We start from the raw sequence: 17,733 nt of genomic DNA, 5'->3' as shown, positions 1-17,733 counted from the left end.
TTGAAGATAAGCCGCTGCCTCTTTTTCTGCTTTTCATCCCTTTAAGTCGCTCAGAAGTCTAACGTGACCTGACAGTTATCTGTTCTTATATGCATGCTGGCCACACTGGAGTAAGAACATTTGGCATTCCAGTATAATTTAGGTTTAGCTAAATTAATCCCATCGACATGTCCTTGCTTCCAAACTAAAGTCACATCCAGTTTATCGGGGAAGTCTCCTCAACTCAGTAAACTCTGACAGGTTTGTCACCGCATCTTCATCTGGTGTGCAGTTAATGGAAGAACCACCAATAATCCTCACTTCCTGGTAACCATCCCTTTATGTGTTACAAAAGTGCCCTAGATCTACTGGATTTTTCTCTGGACAGGAGATTAGGCAAAAGGGCTGGGCTGTCTCTGCTGTAAACGTCTGTAATACCCACCTTCTGTAAAACTTTTGGCTCTCCTCAGTCTGTGCTGTGATAAAGCAAGCTGTTTGGTTGTGAGCTACGCCACTGTCATGAATATGGCTACTAGTTAGTGGGCAACTGAGCCCTCATAAATCAAAGGCCGGGCGGTGGTGGCGCATGCCTTTAATCCCAGCACTTGGGAGGCAGAGACAGGCAAATCTCTGTGAGTTCGAGACCAGCCTGGTCTACAAGAGCTAGTTCCAGGACAGGCTCCAAAACCACAGATCCCACCAGCAGTAACTGGAATGAAGTAACATGGGTCAAGAAAGAATTATTATCCTTGGGTTATTTTCCTTTGACTTTGTTATCTGGAGACCTGTATCATTGTTCCATGGTTCTGTTCCACAGAGACGGGCAAAGACACTTCCGCAGACCACAGCACACGCCTCTGTGTACCAAGACTTCTGGGCAGGAGTAATTTCTTGCAACCCTTAATTTTTTTAATATTTATTTATTTATTATGTATACAATATTCTGTCTGTGTGTATGCCTGAAGGCCAGAAGAGGGCACCAGACCTCACTACAGATGGTTATGTGTTTGCTGGGAATTGAACTCAGGACCTTTGGAAGAGCAGGCAGTGCTCTTAACCGCTGAGCCATCTCTCCAGCCCTGCAACCCTTAATTTTAAGAATAACTTCAGGCTTATCATTTCCCACCCGGGGAAGTCAAGATGATAGACTAAGGATCGGTGTTGTTATGTCCCTGGTGTTAAGAAAGGATAGGGATGATCTTCCTGCTGAGCTATAAGCCAGAGGGTTTTTACATTAAACCAACCAACAAACTTTGATGTGAATTGTGTTTTGTGTGAATTCTGGACTTCAATACCAAAGCAGCATTTCTTGCTGTTATCTCTTACTAAAAACTAAGTAAAGCTGTTATTATTATTTTTTAAAAAAAAGTCTCAGAGACTAGGACAATGGTTAATAGTCATGTGCACTGACTGCTCTTACAGAAAACCTAGATTCCATTCTTAGTACCCACATGACAGCTTACAACTGTCTGTAACTCTACTTCCAAGGCAACCAACATCTTCTTCTGGGCTTCTCAGGCACCAGGCACACACGTAGCATACAGACATACATGCTGGCAAAACACCCATGTACATGAAATAAAACAATAAAAGTATCCTTTAATTACAAAGCAGAGTAAAAATTCTCAAGCTTATAATGTTTGCATGGAAACTGAATCTTGCAGCCCACAGCCCAGATGGGGCTTTTTGGTATTTTGATAATGTGTTTTGTAAAACCAATTTAATTGTAAGGCATATATACAAATGAATCATTCTAAAAAGCCACACACTCATAGGAGCGACATGTGACATCTAATAAAGGGAGACAGACAACTTATCATCAACAAAAACTTGTTTGTAAATATCATTAGCCTGGACCTGGACCCTCTTGATAATGTTTGCCTTTTCTTTTAACGGAATGGAGTCTGGGATTCCCATGGCTCGTTCACCAATATGAAGCATTCTGAGGAAAGGTAAAACCTGGGTTTAAGCCCAAGAATGCCCATTACTGAGCATCTCTGCCTATGATTCCCTTTGCCTAAGAACATATTGAGACAGGTTACTGCATTTTTTCTTTCTCATGATAGAGATGTTCTACTTTGTTTATTGTGGAGAAATCTAGTTACAAGACAGCCTTCACTAGTAATCTAATAAACATATTAATAACCATGTAATCATTCAATGCTAACCACTCCGCTGAATCAATGGTTTTACAATAACAGCAATGGCACCAATAAGCAAGTTTTGTACACATATCAACCATAGGATCAGAATCCCTGAAACATCTGGATTATGAAATACAGATGTTCACCCTAATAACACCATGCTGTGACATACTTTTCCTGAGGAGAAACACACACACAATCTACTCACCTGGAGATGGGGACTCCACAACCACCAAAGTCTGACTTAGTGAACCAGTAAGTTTATCGGGGTTACTTACAGAAGCAGAAATGACTCAAAGATAGCTGTATCATGAAAGCCCACCCCAGCATGGACAACAGCTCATAAGAACATTGGAAACCTGAAGCACACTACACAACCTGAAGTTACCTAAAGGATTGAAAACGTCCTTTCGAGATAGCTCAGTTGGTCTGCATTCCTTCCAGGTATCCAGTCTAATTGGTCTCTACTTCCAGGCAGCTGGGCTGGTCTTTGCGGCTTGACTTCTCTGAGAGTGACGGCAGCATTGTCTATAAAGGCTAGTGAATCTTCTCAGTTTCAGAGACTTCCTGAAACTCTTTTTAGCTGTTTACTTTCTGTTTTAAGGAGCTTCCCTGGGAGATGGAATGTTTCAGTTTCAGAAGAAACTTCCACACAACATTCCAGGATCCCAATTAGGCCTGAAATGTTTCAGAATCATTTTTGAAATAGTGTTTTCTGTTTGTTTTCTCTCTTAACCTAGCAGGAGATGAGTAAAACTCAAGGAGTCACTCTTTGCCAGTGCAAAACAAGGAGCTCACCTCAAAGGCAACAGATAGCTTACTTTTAAAATGCTTTACATTTTATTTAGCTGTGTGTGTGTGTGTAAGTTGGCCATCTCTTTCTACCATGTGAGTTCCAGAGATCAAATCCAGGTCATCAGTCTATTAGACAAGAACAATTATCCACTGAGCCATCTTGAGAATCCCAAAATAGCTTATTCTATGAGTTGTGATGGCTAATCTTGTCATCTTGACTGCATCTAGAATGAACTACAATCCGGAAATGGAGGGCACCTGTGAGAGATCTTTTGCTTGGTTTGAGGAAGGTGAATCCATTTCTAGTTCAGACCTTTGAGGTGGGAAGACACACACCTTTAATCTGGATCTTGAGGCAGGAAGATATATGCATTTAATGTGGGCCATATCTTCAACTGAAAGTGTTGTAGGAGACCTGCTTGTTTATTTCCTGGCTGCCCAGACTCCTGAAATAATCCCACAGAAACCATATTATTTGCAATACTGTTTGGCCAAGAGCTTAAGCATATTTCTGGCTAACTCTTACGTCTTAAAAATTAGCCCATCTCCATTAATCTGTGTATTGCCACGTGGCTGTGGCTTACCAGGTAAAGTTCCAGTGTCTGTCTCTGGCAGGCTTCTTTCTCACTCCGCATTTTTTCCCAGCATTCAGTTTAGTTTTCCCCCGCCTAGCTCTACTCTTTTGCCCTATTACAGGCCAAGACAGTTTCTTTATTAACCAATGGTATTCACAGCATACAGAGGGGAATCCTATAACATGGAAGTCTATACAAGGACATAGAAGGAAGCTTTTGCATTTTGCCTGTTTGCCTCCTCTATCTATCTACCATCTATCTATCCATCTATCTATCTATCAATCATCTGTCATCTATCTACCTATCTATCTATCTTCTATCTAATCTGAGTGCTCTACCTGCATGTGCGCCTTCATACCAGAAGAGGGCAACAGATTCCATCCATCCATCCATCCATCCATCCATCCATCTTCTATCTAATCTGAGTGCTCTACCTGCATGTGCGCCTTCATACCAGAAGAGGGCAACAGATTCCAGGGCACTGCACTCGGGACCTCTGAAGAGCAGCCAGTGCTCTTAACCGCTGGGCCATTCCTCCAGGCTCTGTTATACTAAACAAGGCACTCTTAGCACTTCACGAAGAATTTTAGAAAACCCACGTGCTTATTTTTATTTAAGTTATTATGAAATTGGTGGCTCCGTAAGTATCAAAAACCTTTCACAGCCTGACAGATTTCTACGTTCCTTTCAGGAGACACAGATCTTTTTCGTTTGATTTTGTGTATATATTTGATACTAGCTACTTAACTCAGCCAGACCTAGGCTCACTGAACTCCGACCAAAGCTGTGCTTCCGGTCCCAGAGATTTCCACCCCGACGATGGCTTCCCGGTGTCCAGCCCCAGCCGGAGACTGAGGGGAAGAAACCCACGCTAGAGAGACCTGAGCGCTCAGGACGCTTTGTAGCCTGGACACAGCTCAAAGGAACCTAGCCCGGCAAAAACAAACCAAAACCAAAAACGAGCGGCAAGAGAAACCGGCGCCCTGCAGGGACGAGACCGCGCCTGCGCGCTAGGTCCCGCTCTATGCGCAGAGTACGAGACTGCGCCTGCGCGCTGGGCCCCACTCTAGGAGCTCAGAGGATGAGGCCGCGCCTGCGCGCTGCGCCCCCACTCTGTGAGACCGCGCCTGAGCGCTGGGCCCCGCTCGGGGCGGGGCAGCCTGAGGGAAGCCCGTGACTGACAGGCAGAGCCCCGCCCCCCCGTTCCCGCCCTCGGCCGGCCGCGCCAATTCCTGTCAGTCAGCCTCGAGTCCCGCGGAGGGCGGACGTCGGCTGGGGCGCGGGTGACGGAGTCCGGGACCGCAGCACAGGGACGGCGACTTCTGGGTTCAGCGTGAGACCCCGCGTCCTCGGCGCCCCCAAGTCAGAGTCCCCTCGGCGTGACGCGCGCGGACACCTCAGCTCCTCACACACACGCGCGCGGACACCTCAGCTCCACACACACGCGCGCGGACACCTCAGCTCCTCACACACACGCGCGCGGACACCTCAGCTCACACACACGCGCGCGGACACCTCAGCTTCTTACACACACGCGCGGACACCTCAGCTTCACACACACACGCGCGGACACCTCAGCTCACACACACACGCGCGCGGACACCTCAGCTCCTTACACACACTCGCGCGGACACCTCAGCTCCACACACACACGCGCGGACACCTCAGCTTCTCACACACATGCGCGGACACCTCAGCTTCTCATACACACACACGCACGCGGACACCTTAGCTTCATGCACTCACACACGTACACCTCAGCTTCACATACGCATTCACGTACACACATACTCCACACGCACGCACACTCACACACACTCTTCAGCGTTACACATACAAGCACGCGCACACACACCTTAGCTTCACACACACTCATGCACACACGTTCAGACACCTCAGCTTTACTCACGCACACAGGCACAGTGCCCTTTGATTTAGTCCCAAATGCACCTGCGCGGAACCAACCCACCCTCGGCCTGAGGAACCTGGGTTGCTCTCCACAGAGAGACCAAGTTTCCAGACAGGAACCCTCGACTCTCCCGAGCCCCAACACCCTCAGTACTGATGACCTGTCTCTCCTTAAGATCCGTTTCCATTTCTCTGTGAGTTCGAGGCCAGCCTGGTCTACAAGAGCTAGTTCCAGGATAGGCGCCAAAGCCACAGAGAAATCCAGTCTCGAAAAAAAAAAAAAAAAAAATTTCCAAGATCCTAAATGCTCTCACCCAGCAAGACCCCAAATACCTTCGACATGACAAACCCCAAATCTTCTTGATACAAGCCTGTCGAATCTCCTCAGTCTGAAAGTCCCCACACCTTGTCTCTCACAGCCCAAGAGAGTCCTCCCGCCTACAGATCCCAATTCCCTCAACCTGAGGTACTCTAAACTAAAAATTTCAGCCAGAGGGTCCTCAGATCTCAGAGGGACTCCAACCCCGTGTCACCAGGATTCCGAGTCCACTGACATGAAAACAGGTCTTCCAGACCCAGCACGTCAGTCAGAGAGAGGCGCAAGTGCTCTGCCCTGATGGCAGGGGCGGGACTGGAACCCCATTCCGCAGATGCGGAGGGGAGTCCTCCACTTGCTAACACAGGCCCTAACCCGGAAGTGGGATCGGCTCCTGGGTTTAAGGCTCAGTCCAGATCCACTGTACCTTCCTAGACCACAGAGGCTCAGACAAACAAAAACCAGCTGTGTTGGCTTGCAGGGATTCCCGCCTCCAGACACTTAGGTTGTGCTGCTGGGACTCCCTACTCGCCTATGAGCCTTGGTTACTTCTCCATTCGTAGGATCACAGGAGCCTGGACCTCCACAGGGAAATGTCCTGAACCATGAGCACCCACAAACTGGAAGAGAATAGTCAGGAGGGAGATGCAGCGAGACTCAAGTGGAAGCCCAAGGTACAAGGTTGTCCTAGAGCCGGAAGTATCATGCGGTGTGTGTGTGCAGAGGGACCACAGACTCCTGGCCTGCACCACCGCCCTGGTTTTCCTGTGACAGGATGGTGTCCTGATATGTGAGAGGCTAAAAGGCTCGTCAGCAACTGCTTTATCAGCAGTAACATCCAGCGTTTGCTTAACCGAGCTTCTGGGAATGGCAAGGAAATTTGATCGCTGAGACCACCCCAGGGCCCCATGCTCTGCCCTGCACGTTCTGGTTTTTGTTCTTATTTTGTCTTCCAGGTCAAAGATGAGTTCAAAGATATTTCCATATACTTCTCCAAAAAAGAATGGGCAGAGATGGGAGAGTGGGAGAAAATTCGCTATAGGAACGTGAAAAAGAACTATAAGATGCTGGTTTCTATAGGTAATGAGAAGTCTTGGGTCAAATCAGCCTAGGTAAAAATCAAGTCTCCAATTCCCATGGAGACAAGCTTAGAGGACACTTTGGGTGTGTCTGTGAATCCAGAGCCCACCGGGCCTTGTGATGTTTCTTTTGTTCCTTCCTCTAGGGCCTGCTTCCTTTTTAAGAGGAACGTTTTGCTTCTTTTCAGGTCTCAAAGCCCCTAGACCAGCTTTCATGTGTTACCAAAGGCAAGCGATCAGGCCCCAGATAGAAGACAGTGAGGATTCTGATGAAGAATGGACACCCAAGCAGCAAGGTGAGGGGTCAGGAGGATAGAGGTACACGTGTGAAACCAGGCCAGATTTAGGTTTCAGAATTAGCTTCTGAAAACTGGGTCCCCCCCCACCCCCCCACCCCACCCCCGCCAAGACCCAAAGGTCAGCAAACAAACAAGATACAAGGCAAAATATAGTAAGAAGCTATCCCTATACATTTTAAAATAACTGAAAATTGTGTATATTTATATATACAATAAGCATGAAATATATACAAATCTGGGCGTCAACAAGAAATGTCAAACCCAGAAAGTTAGCACAAGCTCCTGACCTAGTGTCTAGTCTATTTCTTGCTCATTATGAATAATGCTAATATGACCATGGATGTGAAAATGTTCAAGATCTTTTCACTTTTTATATGTACATAAAGAAATCAGATTGAATCATAAAGTAATTCTACTTTAATTTTGGAGGGACTTACGATTTATGAGAGCTGCACCATTTTATGTTTGCCCTCATCCTTGCCATTACTTCTTGTGAGTTTTTTTTAAATAAGTAAGCATCCTGAAGAGTAAAGATATGTCACTGAGATTTTAATTTTCCTTTCCCCAATGATCAGTTGTGTTGATCACCTTTCTCTATGCTTGTTGACCTCTTAGGTATCTGTAGAAGTGTGTGTTCAAATCCTTTTGTCATTGTATTAATTAGTCAGCTGATGCTGCATGACAAACCATCAGGCACTAACTAAGTTTTTAAGCAGAAATATATTTCTTGCTGTTCTGGAGGCCAGAAACCCAACATGAGGGGGCCACCCTGGTCAGGTTTCAACAAGGACTTCCTTCTGTGAGTGTAGGGGATCTTCATTGTATGTGCACATGAACTCTGTATGTTCATGGCTGGTAGAAGTGGGAAGCATCTCTTCCTACCTAGGAAAGAACTAATGTCATCATGGGACCACTCCCAGGGTCACCTTATTGTAATTAACTTCCAAATATAATATTAGGAACTAGAACTTAAATATAAAAATAGTTGATTTGGGAAAAACAAATGAATCTAATCATCTATTTTTAGGTTATTTTGTGTTGATTCTGTGGTTATTGAGTTGTAGGAGTCCTTTATGTAGTCTAGAAATTAACCCCTTATTATATATAGTCTTTGCAAATACTTTCTTCAAGTCATTAGGTTTTCATTCAGTTGTTTCGTTTGATGTTAAGATTAATGTAATCTTTATTTCTGTTTATGTTTTTGGTATTATATCCAGGAAATCAGTTACGTTTCCAATGTTATGAAGATTTTTGTCTAGTTTTCTTCTAATGATTTTATAGAGAGTATCATGCCTTAAGTGTGGTTCTTAAACCCGCGTTGAATTATCTTAAGCTTTGTTCTTTTTCATGATACCCTGAGTTGTTCTGATTCCCTTAAGATCCTATATTAACTTTGATATTTTCTTTTTTTTAAAAAAAGATTTTATTAAGTATAGTGTTCTGCCTGCATGTATGCTTGCATGCCAGAGCAGGGCACCAGATCTCATTACAGATGGTTGTGAGCCACCATGTGGTTGCTGGGAATTGAACTCAGGACCTCTGGAAGAGCAATCAGTGCTCTTAACCTCTGAGCCATCCCTCCAGCCCCCAATTTTGATATTTTCTTAATTCAGCAAAATATGACATTGGCATTTTGGTAGTGAATACATTTAATCTATAGGTCATTTAAGGTAATAGAAACTTTTGTAATATTGTTTTATAAGCCATGAACAGAGGCTATTTTTCTGTTTATTTGAGTCTTTAATTTCTTTTAGTAATGTTTTAGTATTTTTGGTGTCCAAATCTTTTAAATCCTTGGCTAAATTTAAGAGTAAATATTTTATTCTTTTAACCTTTTAGATGTGCTTTAAAAATTTTTTTCCTCCCTGGATTGTTTATTGTTATTGTGCATGTATAAAAACACAACTGATTTTTAAGTGTTTATTTTATATTCTTCAATTCTTAGTGGAACCTTAAGGGATGTCTGTATAAAAGACAATGTAATTTATAAAATTACTTCTTTCTTTTCAAGTTAAGATGACTTGTATTTCTTTTTTTTTTATTTCTTTCTCTCTTTTTTTTTTTTTTTTTTTTTTTTTGGTTTTGGTTTTGGTATTTCAAGACAGGGTTTCTCTGTGTAGCTTTGGAGTCTGTCCTGGAACTTACTTTGTAGATCAGACTGGTCTTGAAACCACAGAGATCTGCCTGCGTCTGCCTCCCAACTGCTGAGATTAAAGGTGTGCACCACCACCACCTGACAACTTTTTTTTTTTTCCCCGAGGCAGGGTTTCTCTGTGTAACAGCCCTGACTCTCCTGGAACTTTGTAGATCAGGCTGGCCTTGAATTTGTAGAGATTAGCTTGCCTCTGCCTCTGAGTAGGATTAAAGACACCTGGCCTTGACTTGTATTTCTCTCTTTTTTTCTTTCTTTTTTTAGCCTACTTATTCTAACCAGGACTGTTGGTATTATGTTAAGTAGAGATAGCAAGATGGGGAATCTTTGATGCCTGCTGTAACCATAGAGGAAAAATTTCCAACTTTTCACTGTTGAGGGTGATACTGAAAATGTCCTTTGACTGCATGACTTTTTTATGTGTACTTAATTTCTTCTTGTTCTTGGTTTATTCAGTTTTTTTCTTCTTCTCAGGTCGATTGCCTTATTTATGTGAACATAAATGCAATAGATATGAACACAAAGAAGAGATGAGTTTTGTCTACTTTTGAATAAGCTTAAAAGAAAATCAGCAATGCTCCCAATAGAAAATAGGGTTAATAATATTTCAAAACCAATTTCCATATCACCCATGGGTCTTCCTTGAAGTCTTCATTCAATTATTCAGAATTCTCTGTTCTTGCTGAGTATCCCACGTGTAAAAATAAGCATCAAAACCAAAACAGTGATTTCTCATCACTTTTCAGTTAGTCCTCCTTGGGTGCCTTTCCGAGTGAAGCACACCAAACAGCAGAAGGTAAGTCCTCTCCAAATCCTACACACAAGAAAGCACAGATAAAAGAAGAGGCTTAGAGCACCCTGGGAACTGCTGCTTCCTAGTCTCCTCTGCATCTGCTCTCATCATCATTTAAATCAATAAGAACGTCAACAATAGCAATTGGACTTGTTTTATTTTCACAATATTTCAGATTGTAAACATTTTAAATTAGCAAACCCTTTGAGACAGGGAGTAAGTTATAACTACTGTATAGATAAGGAATTGAAATGTTCAGTAATAATGCCGAAGATCATAGCAAGTAGGGGTGCAGTCAATTTCAGAATTCTTTCTCTAAAGCATGCACAAGCTCTTTACAACTTAGTAAAGTCATAGCGTTAGCCATTTCACGGCATGCACCTGAGTGCTTCTACCTTGGTGTCTTAGTGCTATGTCAAAGTGGGAAATACATGAATAATACTCTAAGGGTAGTTTACAGATATGAAGAAGATTTTACTTTGGATGCCACAGATAAAGGGGATGTGATCCTCTCCTCATAGAGACTTACTCTGATAAGAAAGAGCAGCTCTCAGCCCTAAGAATATTGAAGTTTGGCAGCAAGAGGTACACAAATTTAAAAAAATGATGTAAGGGGCTGGAAAGATGGTTCAGTGGTTAAAAGCATCGCCTGCTCTTCCAGAGGTCCCAGGTTCAATTCCCAGCATCCTCATGGCAGTTCAAAGCCATCTGTAACCCCAGTTCCAGGGGATCCAACACCCTCACATAGACATAACAAGAATCCGCAGACAATAAAAACAAGTAAATTAAAAAAAAAAAAAGAAAATGACTTAATCAGGTATGGTGGTGCATGCCCATAATTATGTGGGAAAAGGTGTCAGAAGGACTTCTGTGAGTTTGATGCCAGCTTAGTCTACATAAGGAGTCCCAGGTCTGCCATGGGTACACAGTGATATAGTGAGTCCTGAAAGAGAAAATTATGTAAGATTTCCATATAAGACGTACATTATTCCATTGAAATGTCATATGTGGGAGAAATTATCAGAAAAGCCATTAATCTCACATTAATATTGTATTCAATTGCACGTGTTCTATTCAGTATCACAAAAAGAATTAGCATTATGGAGGCTGGAGAGAAGGCTCAATGTTAATAGCACTTCTTGTTCTTCTTGGTTTCTAGCAGGGCAGTTCAAAGCTGCAATTAGCTCCAACTCCAAGAGATTGAATGCCTTTTTCTGACCGTGACAGAACCTCACACTCCACACACACACACACACACACACACACACACACACACGGAAATAAAAATAAATCTTTAAAATGAACAATTAGTGTGTATACACATTTATGATTGAGAAAATTAGTGAATTTTCTGGAAAAATTAGTGCAAGAACTAATTAATCTAATTCTAGAGTCAACCTAAGCATGATGGCTCAGATCTGTGATTCAAGCACTTGAGTGGCTGAGGTAGGAGGAGTCCTGTGAGTTTGAGGCCAGCCTACAAAATGAGACCCTGTCTCAAACAACCTAATTCCAGAGTCAGCTACTTCCAGCACGCCGCTTTGCAATTTCAGTATCACTTAGTTGTATGAGTACATTTCTGCTGAGCCTCTCTTCACTGTTCTCAGTTACGCTTCTGCTGTCACTTCCCTTTACAGGCCTGTTTTACCTTTCCCTCGTTTTCTACATCTCACATGTCGTCAAGTATCTCCTGCTTTATGCCCTATTTCTCTCTGTAAGACTTAATCTCTTCATTCACCAACTTCGCTGGCTTTCCAGCTAGCCTTCCCAAGTATCCCTCCCTCCAGCCTGAAAGAAGCCTGAACGGAGAGAGCCTAGGATATGGCCTCTTGTCCTAGATTTGCAGCCCGTTTAGGTTCTTCTTTTTCTCTTTCTTATTCAGACAGTTCACACATGTGTCCAAGGATTTTTCACACATTAACTAAAGTAACACCTGAAAATATGTGGAAAGTCATAAAGAGCTACAGAAATGCCTGTTGTGTTTTTATATGTGCCTCTAATTAAAGGAAGCACCTGGAATGCCATTAAGTAGTGAATCTAATGTGAAGAAAGTGCCTGGAATAGAAAATTTGCTGGATACAAGTGGTTCAGAACTTGCCCAGAAACCAGTGTCCTCTTCTGGAGAAGGAAATGCCTCTGGACAGCACTCTGGACAAAAACCAAGTAAGAGTAAATAATTTGGGAACTTTAATCCCTCTAGGTTACCTAGAAAGGTTGATGAGAATGGTCTAGAACGGTCTGTGTAGGCAACTTCAGATAGTTCTGAGCTTGGTCTTGTCTAAGCTTTGGGAGTGGGAATGCTATTAAGCACTGTGTCAGGACATTGATTTTAAAGGCATACACTTGGGCTGTTATTCACAAGGAGGCACCAGGGCTTGGGCAATATGGAGATGGAAGTTTCTGTCCTGCCTGGTCCTGTAGCCATTCAGTCCCAAAGAAACACACAGATGCTTATATCAGTTATAAACTGTTAGGCCTATTAGCTCAAGCTTATTATTAACTAAGTCTTACAACTTAAATTAACCCATAATTCTTATCTATGTTTAGCACATGGCTTGGTACCATTTATCAGTAAGACATTCTCATCTTGCTTCCTCTGCATCTGGCTGGTGACTGACTCTGCCTTTCGTCTTCACAGAATTCTCCTAGCCTGGTTGCCCCACCTATACTTCCTGCCTGGCTACTGGCCAATCAGCATTTTATTAAACTAAGATGAGTGACAAATATTTATAGTGTACAAGAACATTATCCCACAGCAGTAATTTGTGACCTTCTGAGTGTTAATGTGTGGAAATAAAGCTATAGTAGCTCCTGTGATGCTTTAAAACAGCAAGTGAAGCATAAAATATCTGATCCAGGCAAAGTGTCTGTATGCAGACTTTTCTTTCCCATCAACCAGTTCCCAAATAACCAACCTGGAGACTTAATAGTAATTATAAATCCTTGGTCAATGGGGCTGGAGAGATGGCTCAGTGGTTAAGAGTATTGCCTGCTCTTCCAAAGGTCCTGAGTTCAATTCCCAGCAACCACATGGTGGCTCACAACCATCTGTAATAAGGTCTGGTGCCCTCTTCTGGCCTGCAGACATACACACAAACCGAATATTGTATACATAATAAATAAATATTTAAAAAAAAAATCCTTGGTCAAGCCGGGCGGGGGTGGCACACGCCTTTAATCCCAGCACTCGGGAGGCAGAGGCAGGCGGATCTCTGTGAGTTCGAGGCCAGCCTGGTCTACAAGAGCTAGTTCCAGGACAGAAACCAAAAGCTATGGAGAAACCCTGTCTTGAAAAAGTCTAAAAAAATCAATTAATCAATCAATCCTTGGTCAATAGCTCAGGCTTGTTACTAGTTAACTCTTGCAACTTAAACTTACCCATTTATATTAATATAATAATATACATTACATTAATTAATTTATATTCATATAATTTATATTAATTAATATAAATTAGAATTTATATTAATGACATTCTATCACATGATGTTACCTCTTTTTCCTATTTCACCTCCTGTTTCTTCTTCGTGTCTAGGTGGTGGCCCCTTTGGCTCCGCTCTTCTTCTCAGCAGCATTCTCTCTGCCCCGAACATCCTGCCTAGCTATTGATCAGCTTTTTATTAACAATGAGAGCAACACATTTTAACACTGTACAGAAGGATTATTCCACAGCAATATCCAATAAATCTTCTCTGTGGCAATAGGAACCAAATTTTCTCAAGGCTGTGTGCCCAGGCTTTGTTCAATGCCTAATCTTCAGCGTGCCCTCAATAAATATTTTCTAAATGAATCAACATGTGAATAAACTGTTTTTAGTAGAAAAATGTGGGCATATAGAAATTAAACCTGAAAACTCAGAAATTAAAATTGGATTAGTCACTGAGAGGTGGTGGCACACACCTTTAATCCCAGCACTCAGGAGGCAGAGGCAGGCAGGTCTCTGTGAGTTCAAGGCTAGCCTGGTGTACAGAGCAAGTTCCAAGACAGCCAAAGCTACACACAGAGAAACCCTGTCTTGAAACTCCCCCCACAAAAAAAAAATTAGATTAGGCATCTGTAGTCAGTTGAAGACAGAAACTTAGCTTCTTTAAACAGAAAGTTAAAGTGGAATAAGAGTATATAGAATGGTAAAAGATCATTTTATGGCAATAAATTTCACATTTTCTTTTAAATTTTTAAAATAAATTTTAGTTTTTAAAGATTTATTTTTATATGTGTATGTGTGTCATTTACATGCCTTATTCCTGCAAAGACTGGAAGAGAGTGTTTGATTACCTAGAGCTGGAGTTATAGATGGTTGTGAGCCACCACTGTGTGGGTGCTCGTAACCAAACCTGGGTTCTCTACAAGAGCAGCAAGTGCTTTAACTGCTGACCCATCTTCTCTCCAGACCCAAATTTTAGATTTTCTGAAGAAACAGGGATAAATGCTCCAGGTCGCCAAACTTTTACTCTCCTTTGTCCTCCAACCCAGAACCAAGGAGAAAGAAGGCTGAAGTGAAGATGTACAGTCTGCGAGAGAGGAAGGACCTTGCCTATGAAGAGGTCGGCGAGCCCCAGGACGATGACTACCTCTGTAAGTGTCCATCAGAACTTCTCATGTAGAAGGCTGCTATGTCCTGGTATGATTCATCTGGTCATTTGGAGCCTAGATAATATCTACTGTAGTGACCCTGGGGAGGGACAGCACCACTCCCACTGGGTCTTTAGGCTCGTGCTGAAAAAAGGAAAATGTGGTTTTGGGTTTGCGTGTGCGTCCCCTCTGTCTTCCCCCTGCCATGCTCCTGGTCAACCAGGACGTCCTTCTATTAAACACCGGCATTTAATTTGGTTAAATTAAGTGACTTAGGTTCAAACTTGAGAGGAAATGACATGGGTGCCATGGTCTTTCTGAAGACCTTTAGATCTTCATACACCTTCCCTAATCCCTGCTGTTCTTATCTTAGATTGCGAGAAGTGCCAGAATTTCTTCATCAACAGTTGTCCCAACCATGGGCTTCCTATATTTATAAAAGACAGTGAAGTGGACGGGGGGCATCCCAACCGCTCAGTCCTCAGTCTGCCCCCTGGACTGAGAATTGGTCCATCCGGCATCCCTGAGGCTGGACTTGGAGTATGGAATGAAGCATCTGACCTGCCCGTGGGCCTGCACTTTGGCCCCTATAAAGGCCAGATCACAGACGATGAAGAGGCAGCCAACAGTGGCTACTCCTGGCTGGTGAGAAATGCCTCCTTTTCCTGCATCCTCTATCTCCCCACTTCCTTCCTGTGCTTCTTGTGTGAGATACTAAGACATGGACAGGGGCCACGTGCCTGATTTTGTGTATTGAGTGGTCTTTATGCGGTCACGGAGGTCCTGCTGCAGGACCCAAAGCTCAGGAAGCACTGACGGGGATGGAGTGACGTGATTTCACTGCTGTCATCCTGGAGCCTTAACACATCTTTTTCCTGAAACGCAGATCACCAAGGGGAGAAACTGCTGTGAGTATGTGGATGGGCAGGACGAGTCCCAGGCCAACTGGATGAGGTAAGGCTGTCAGTCACCCACAAAACTTGTCCCTTTCTCTTCCCTCATGACTCCCCCTATGGTTCTCATACTCTGCTTTTCTCTTCTGTGCACAGTATTTTTTCATTTTGTTAATAGTCAGGAAAAAGATAAGTTACTAATACTATCATTAACTTTTATCAAAGCACAAATCTTCTCAGCAAAATTGGAATACTGAGAAAACTTTAATGAGCCTACATTCATTGAAAACACTGAGTTTATAATTTATTCAATATTTATGAAGCATTTATTTCATGTTCCAGTTCAGAAAACAGATTTGATTACTTGAGCAGATCATACAACTTGTGTACTTACAAGAGACATGTTACAGATATTTTACTATAGGAAAGCTTGGCTGTAAGTCTTCTTTTTTTTTTTTTTTTTTGAGAAATACACAGTGCTGAAATAACAAAGGACATTCTGTCTGTGAGGGCAGGAAATGTCCTTAGCTTCAATGACATCTGTGCTGGGTTCTGGAAGGATGTAGGTTCGGATACTGTGTGCCCCAGCCTTTTTCTGTGAGTCTTATTTGTTAGAAGATAGAAAGTCTAATTAAACTTCTGTTTTTCTGTTGTCTTTCCTTTTAAGACAAAGTAACATAGGTTCTCCTTAAACTCCCTATGTAGTAGAGGATTAATTAAATTTGTTATCTCCCTGACCGCATTTCCAGATTCTAGGCATGCACCACCATATCCAGTACTATGTGGTGCTGGGGTTGGAGCCCTGTATTTTGTGAATATGGGCGGGCATTCTCCTAACTGAGCCATATCTTTAGCCCTATTTTCTGTGCTGTCCAGCTGAGACCTCTCAGTTTCTATGGCACACTGGGCAGGTAGCAGGGAGAACTTTCAAACAAACTGGGAGTCAGTGTAGGATGAAATGTAAGACTCTAGAAACAGAGTACATGACTGCTGCCGAGCTCCAGTATAAACTGGGAGATTTAGAGTTTAGAGAAACAGACAGGCACTGCTTTGTCACCAGTAAAGTTAGAAATCTGAAACAACTTTGAAAGCTGGGCTCTTGGGGAAAGAACAGGCTCTGGGGCAGAGTGGCAGGACTTGGAGCTAGGATGTACATAACATTATGAAAGAGACAGGTGAGAACATAGGGTTCTTTGAAAAGAGAGGGGGAGAGCGAAAACATTGGAGCATGGAGGTATGGAGCATGATTAAGGGGCTAGATGCAGATACGGAACCTTCCTTTTGTCTCTAGGTATGTGAACTGTGCCCGGGATGATGAGGAGCAGAACCTGGTGGCCTTTCAGTACCACAGACAGATCTTCTACCGAACTTGCCGGGTCATCAGACCAGGTTGTGAGCTTCTGGTCTGGTATGGGGATGAGTACGGCCAGGAACTGGGCATTCAGTGGGGAAGCAAGAGGAAGAAAGGACTCACAACAGGAAGAGGTAGGCACTGCTGTGGTTCCTTAAAAAGAAAACAAAGAAAAGAAGGAATTCTCCTTGAAAATTTTTGTGTTTCAACTCTTTTTTTTAAAAAAATGATTTATAGTAAACAAAAGTGAAGTTTAAATCCATTGGAGAAAAATGAAAATTTCAAGCACTGCTCTAGGAGGCACACCTCAAGTGTTAAAAAGCTTACCATAAACAAACTGCATAAAAATCTGCATCTAGGGCACTCAGTAATACTAGTAGCAAAAAGGGCCAGGGAAATGAGAGAGGCAGGGTGAGGCAAGAAAATGAAACATAAGCACACTTTTAATTCTAGAACTTGGGAGACAGAGGCAAGTGGATCTCTGAGTTTAAGGACAGCCTGGTCTACAGAGTGAGTTTCAGGACAGCCTGGATTAAATAGAGAAACCCTATCTTGAAAAAGAGACAGAGAGAGAGAGAGAGAGAGAGAGAGAGAGAGAGGGAGGGAGGGAGGGAGGGAGGGAGGAAAGAAAATTAAACATGAACAGGATTCCTCAAAGTCATTTTAGAAACAGGAGTCCACAGCAAGGAACAGACACAAACCTCATCCACAAATGAGACCCTGGATACAACATATTTATCCTACTCAGAGGTGGAATAAATTGAAAAACCAAAAACTACAACTCACCAGACAATGATGGATCATGCTTCTAATCCCAACACTTGGGAGATAAAGGCAGGCAGAGCTCTATGAGTTCAAGGCCAGCCTAGTCTACAGA

General features: G+C 42.9%; 1 protein-coding gene across 1 annotated transcript; it reads left to right on the top strand.

The window, feature by feature from the left end:
* Positions 1–6,341: 6,341 nt before the first annotated feature.
* On the top strand, positions 6,342–17,086 carry LOC126497773 (histone-lysine N-methyltransferase PRDM9-like). The gene is given in 9 exon segments (XM_050135946.1): positions 6,342–6,797; positions 6,985–7,092; positions 9,994–10,043; positions 12,047–12,203; positions 14,514–14,615; positions 14,986–15,257; positions 15,499–15,566; positions 16,797–17,022; positions 17,024–17,086. Coding segments are annotated over 9 exon segments (1,218 nt in total). The 5' UTR covers positions 6,342–6,625.
* The last annotated feature ends 647 nt before the right edge of the window (positions 17,087–17,733 follow it).

Source organism: Alexandromys fortis, unplaced genomic scaffold (genome assembly GCF_014885135.2).
Source record: "Alexandromys fortis isolate MF-2015 unplaced genomic scaffold, M_Fortis_MF-2015_v1.1 scaffold_23, whole genome shotgun sequence".
NCBI lineage: Eukaryota > Metazoa > Chordata > Mammalia > Rodentia > Cricetidae > Alexandromys > Alexandromys fortis.
This window is presented reverse-complemented; position numbering and strand designations above follow the sequence as displayed.